The sequence below is a fragment of the Pseudorca crassidens genome, chromosome 3, assembly GCF_039906515.1.
Source record: "Pseudorca crassidens isolate mPseCra1 chromosome 3, mPseCra1.hap1, whole genome shotgun sequence".
In the NCBI taxonomy this organism is placed as follows: Eukaryota; Metazoa; Chordata; class Mammalia; order Artiodactyla; family Delphinidae; genus Pseudorca; species Pseudorca crassidens.
The window spans coordinates 114,946,653-114,952,814 of NC_090298.1; the positions used below are offsets into that span (position 1 = coordinate 114,946,653).

The window sequence follows — 6,162 nt, forward strand, 5'->3', positions numbered from 1 at the left end:
TTTCACTCCACTGATTGTGGGGAACTGCATTACGTACGGGAGTTGATATTATTAATTATACGGAACTTAGAATTTCCACACAAGCCCGTCATGATGCATCAAAGCTGGCCAGCAGCTGCTGCCATTCTTATAATGTGCTCCTTCATAAACAAGCTCAAGAACAGGTATGTTACTAATCACATTCCTAGGAGTCCAATTCACAGATAGCTTCCTTCAAAACCAAGGGGGAAATCTCTTAAGCGGGCTGCATAAAAAATGTAAAACATAAGAGAAACACTTGAGTTCGGACAGATAGAATGAGACAAGGAGAGAGAAAGGCTAAAAGAAAACGCAGTCTCATTATGTGGCATTTTTGGAAGCTAAGCTTCTATTTGGTTTGACTAGGAGAGCTGAGCTCTTCCATGTGTGTGGTTTTGATAGAGGCTACAATAGACTTTCACAAGTTAAAAAGAAAAGTCCAGGAAAGTTGGGCCGAGAGTCTGAAAATCCTTTTAAATTATAAAAAGTTAGATTTCTAACTTGACAACCATTGAACTTATTTGATAGGGAAAAAAATATCTAAGAACAAAACATGTTCAAGTTATTTTTTACATAGTACATTAATGCTTTTTTAAGTCTAACCTAGTTTTAGGGTTTATCCAGAATTTGAAAAAATTTAGGTCATTCTACAATGGCAAATTTCATCAAATAAAACACTTGCTTTAGAAAACTTACCCCAAAATGTTCTTGTCAGGATGTGTCTTAACAATCTAAAACGTAGCAAGAAGGAGAAGCCTAAAAACCCAAATCTGGGTGTGGGGAAATCAAGAGGTTTCTTTCAACTGACTTTGTTTTCTTGCAGTTGAAAACCTTGCTTCACCAAAAGGTATTTCCAAAATGGAAAATTTGGTTTCATTTATCATGGTTGAAATGCACATATGCTTCAGGCAGCAGTGATGCCGAAAAATTTCTACAGAAGTTTCCACCCATGCTTTCTAGGGGTGGGAGAGGGCTGACAGGAAAAGAGAAAGGCTAGGACACTGAACATTTGCTCTTCCCTAGGTCTTGCCAGTGTTACACCTGGCACTGCAAAACTCAGCGTTTGGAGAGCATTGGCTGTGTATGTCATGTTCTTTCAAAAAATATGCTCTATCTGTTCCTGATCAAGAATGGAAAGATAAATTCTTGGAGTTCCAGGAGCAGGCTCTCCTCCATAAGGACGAGCCATTCTCCCTCTGAGGACTGCTCACACAAGTTCACAGCACACTGCTGGGCGCACCATGCCCCTCACAATCACGGGCATCCCGACGCTTCTGATGAAGAAAACCACCACAATTTTAAGAAAAATGGACAACCAACTTCCCCTTTTTGTGATGTTTCTTCCAAAAGTTGTGGTTCTCTGCAATTCTTGTGGATATGCCAGAGACTTTGCCTGTAAATTTTTGTAACTGTGGTAAAATATATGTAACTTGAAATTTACCATTTTAACCATTTTTAAGAGTGTAATTCAGAGGCTTTAAGTACATTTATGTTCTTGTGCAACCATGCATTTCCAGAACTTTTTCATTTCCCCAAGTTGAAACTCCATGCCTATTAAGCAATAACTCCCCATTTTTCTCTCTCCCCAGCCCCTGGCAACCACCATTCTACTTTCTGCCTCTATGAATTTGACCATTCTAGGTACCTCATATAAGTTGGGAATTTATTGTAATCCATCCACAAGGCTGATTTCCAGAACTTAAGTCCCAGTAGCCAGAGCTACTGTCATTTTCAATGTCTATCTGCTCTATACACACACACACACACACACACACACTTTATCACTGTAGTGGCTGAAAGCTGGAGACCCTTTTCCTATGCAAAACAGAAGACAAAGTCATCTTCCTCTGACTGATCAAGGCACAATGATTCTTCACAGAGGGAGATGGGAAACTTGGCATCAGAAGGTCCTGTAGAGAGCTAGAGCGCTTAGGGGATACTGCAAAGGTGAGTGTAAATTCAGTTTCTTCTTAAGATTTTGGCCTGAACAAAGGAGTATCCAGTTCATGGTTCCAAACCACTAAAGCATCCAGATGCCTCAGGGTGTCTATAAAAAGGAGGACAAAGGTAGGTGCTGGTGAATCCTACAAGAGGAAGTGCCACACCCTGTGTGGTATCTTACTGTGAGGAGACAAGTTTAGGTGGATGGGAGATGATGACCTGATAAGATCTCTCTAATTTTCTCATGGGAACGGTCCCACAAAATCTTCTTTGGATTATAAATATAGGAAGGCCCTAAAATAAGCCCTGGGTACTATCCAAGCACAAACCATGGAGTACAACAGGGCAATAGATGAACACCAACAATAACAGCAACTACCATTTACTGAGTGCTCACGCTGTGCCTGAAAAACTTACTCAATTGCCTCCTTTGATCTTCACAACAACTCTATGAGATATGGAAACGGTCTCTCTACACTGAAAAGAAAAATTAATTCTGAAAAAATGTGACACACTCAAGGTCATACAGTTTATGAAATCGATTTACTGCAAGCTCTGTGTTACCCCAAAGCCCATGATTTTCGTACCCTTATGACAAAGGAAGAAAATTGTTCATCAGAAATCTCTAGGCTGAACATTTTTAATGCTTAAAAACAGCCCCAATTAAGCTTCAGCGGGTTCAGTGTGGAAGAACCAGACTCAGGATCCCTCCAGTCCCCAAAGGTCTGACATGTGATCCTAGGCCAGTCACTCAGCTTCTCTGGCCCTGAGTTTCCCAGGGAACTTGTGAAACAAGGCTACTTCCCCCTCTTCTGCCCCCACCTCAAAGCATTCCATGGGGTCAATTACCCGTGCTGAGATAATAAGGCTGATATCCAAGGATGAACCTATTGGCCAAAGGTTTCAATCACCTCTCTCATAAGCTTCCTTTTTAGTTATCAGAGCTTCCCACAAAAGTTATCAGCTAATCAGCAAATAATTATCTAACGCCTACTATGTGTGCAGCCACACAGTAGTTAATGTGGAGTATTCAGAGATATAGGCAGCATCCTTGCCCTTGAGGACCGATCTCCCAGTTTGGGGACTTATAGGAAACAAAAGCACAGAAACATCTTGTGGGTGGGCCTATTATTCAGTACCCAACTATGGAATTGGAATTAGCAGGAACATCTGCCAGAACCAGAAAAGCTTAGGTTTCCAAGACAAAGTGGAATTTTAAAACAGCCTTGATAGATGAATAACTTTTGGAAAAGTAGAAGCAAAAGGCATTCCAGGCAAAAACAAACTCTGGAAGCTAAGGATCTGAGACTGGATGGAGTACTGTACAGGATGGGTGATCACAAAAGAGACCCACAGATCTCTTGGTAGCAGTATGGGTGAGCACTGGGAATGGAGACTGGAGCCAGATTTCACAAGACTTGAATGCCTGGCAGGGTAAGCTGGTCTTGGAGTGGGAACAAAAGGTAGTGAGCTTGGTGACCTGGTGAACACTGGAAGCTGCAAGGTTTAGATTTCTCTGCCTTTGATAGGAAAAACTAAAAGAACATGTGTGAAAACTAGGTATTGTAATGCCAAAGACATCAGCTATCCCAGTTGAGAAGCACCAGAGTGTTGAAGAACAAGAGAGCTCCTGGGGGCAAGGACTCATTACATTTCTGAACACAAAACTGAGAACACAATAAGTACCCCAAAATGCTTGGGAAGCAGTACTTTGATCTGCTGCTGCTAGTTTGAAATGGACCTTTCAGCCCCAATATGTAAGCAAATCAAGAATCTCTAAAGCTCCATTCACATCACTGCTGCCCTCTGTTGGCTACCAGACCAATAAGAGAAGGTGGGGACACTGTGCACCTCTGTCCCAAGGAAGCAGGCTTTCAGATGCTCTGTCGGCCAGTGGCCACACAGAGTCCAACACTAAGCTCCTGTTGCAAAGGGCACTCAAGGAGAGGCTGTACCAGCACCACACTCAGTCTAAAATGTCCCAATCTCTTCCTGGGAGTCACATCAAGAAACACAATCCCTGGGGGCCTCTTCAGACAAGAGGACACCAAACAATCATGCCAGTTCTATTGGGGTCTAGAGATGTTTAATGACATCATTCTGCCCCATGAGATGGGGCAAGATTTGGGACAATCCATGCAAAAGAAAGTGTACTGAGGTGCTCTCCAGTGTTGACTTAGTGGAACCTGTTATCATTTAACCAGCTGGTTACCATCTGAATCAAACTGGCAACTCAGAGCAGCAGCCCTCCCTCCTCGGCTGTCCACTGCCATGGCCTGACCGCTCTTGCAGTCTTCTCACCTCAAGGAAAATGGCAAGCCTTGTTCTCTACCAGCCGCAGACCCACAGAATGAAGAGGGGACGTTTTAGCACACAGAGGAATGACCCGCCCCTGCACCACACTGAGCAACTTCACGATGAAAGAATCAGATCCTCAGATAACAGCTTAAAATTTATTAAAATGCATGTGCCTGCCAGGAAACAATCCCTCTCTAGTTAGATCCAGCTCAACAGAAATACTTAAATTTCCATCTGTTAACTTCTATTTCATAAAGAAACTCCTGATGGAAGGAGCAAGAGTTTCTCTAAAGAATATAACTTCCAGTATAATTTGTAAATTTTTCAATGCAAATGGAAGTCAGTTCAGAGCAAGTGTCACCTGAATGGATTTCTCTCCTTCTCACTTGAACTTGTGTGTGTATACAGGTACACACACACACACACACACACACACACACACACAGAGTAAGGAAAGACATCAGCTTGGCATGCGTGTTGACAACTTGAGCACTTCAGAGTGAAAATGCAAGCACTCTATGTCAGGCCAGACCTGCTATGATACCAAAAACCCCCCACCCAAGAAAAACCACCCCGGGAAAGCAGCCAGGAAAGGGAAACGCCTCCTTGAAACAGCCTGATTCAGCCCGTGCTGAAACTATTCCCGAACACCAGCCAGGAAGTCCCATCTTTCAGGGTGCTCCGCTGCCCAGCAAACCCAGACCCGCCTCTGTGGAAGCCAGATCTCTGGGGAAAGGGGCTTTCCTGCTCTGACTCTGCTGCCCGCTGGGATCCATCAGTGACCAGGTCTTCCAACCCTGTCTAACCAATGCCAGCGCAAAGCTGGTGGCTGCACCGCGAGCGCACACAAACACACACACACACACACACACACACACACACGTACACACTCAGGCGCGCGCACGCGCGCGCGTGCGTGCACGCACACACTTATACATAACATACCTTTCACCGTCCATTGTGTGAGGCCCAGCCAGGGTGGCAGCCGCTGAGCTGTGCATGCACTGGAGGATCCTAGCCCTGTTCTCGTTTCTCCCAGCCAACCAGCGGGAGATCTGATCAGCAACAGTGATTCAGCATGGCTGCAAATGAAGCCTCCTCCCCTCTTGATCCTCCTTCCTCTGACTTACTCGCGGCAGCTTCTACCGCAGAAGCAGCAGCAGCAGAAAATGTCTTACCCAGAGCTCCCTGCAGCCCTTTCAGCTGCTAAAAGCAGCAACCCACTTGCTCCCCCTCCCCCACAGGCTTGCTGCTCCTCCGTCTCCTAGGAACAGCGCAGCGCCAGCAACCCAAGTACAGTGCCACCTTTCCAGCCGCTTCCACATCTGCCCAGGCATCCCCAGCCCAGGCGACTAGCCCACCCCAGTGCCTCCTGCCTCCTCTGCCTAGACTGAAAAGACTCAGGCAGTTCCTCACTAGCCCAAGAAATACGGGCCCCCACCTCCTCCCCTGCCCCCACAGACTACGAGTTCGTCAGCCTGGTCAGATTGCTGGAATGAGGAGGCCCCGCTGTGGCTTACAGTGGACTTTATCCACCTGGGGAAATTGACTTGTAGGTCACATCTCATTTTCCAATTCCTCCTCCCAAAATCTACAGCAGCTCTGAGAGTCTGACAGATGGAGAGAAGTTAGGGCAAAAGAGCCTGACAGAACTGAGAAGAACGCAGAGAGAAATTAGAAAAAGGGAACTGAAACAAATACTATTTTACTACAAGAGGCTAAACTGCAGTAAAACCACCACAATGGTACCACGTACATTTATTTCCCCAGGCCATACCAAAAGACCACAAGTTCTACAGCACAGCCCTAAAGTACCTTCTTAAAGTCTGTCGTGTTGAAATTTAACTTAAGCTGTGGCTCCAACCAGTAAGTCTCCCACTGAATCCCTATCTGCACCCACAGATC

The 6,162-nt window shown here is 45.2% G+C and overlaps 1 protein-coding gene across 3 annotated transcripts in view; it reads right to left on the bottom strand.

Annotated features, from left to right (window-relative positions):
* The window catches only part of KLHL3 (kelch like family member 3), a 110,182-nt gene extending 104,366 nt beyond the window's left edge, over positions 1-5,816 (bottom strand). For 2 of the 3 annotated variants that reach the window (XM_067731827.1, XM_067731828.1), the window contains exon 1: positions 5,203-5,773. In XM_067731827.1, the coding sequence (XP_067587928.1) occupies positions 5,203-5,258 (56 nt within the window). In that variant the 5' untranslated portion in view covers positions 5,259-5,773. Of the gene's footprint in view, positions 1-5,202 lie in introns of all 3 variants that reach the window. The other variant, XM_067731826.1, reaches the window with a different exon arrangement.
* Positions 5,817-6,162: the final 346 nt, after the last annotated feature.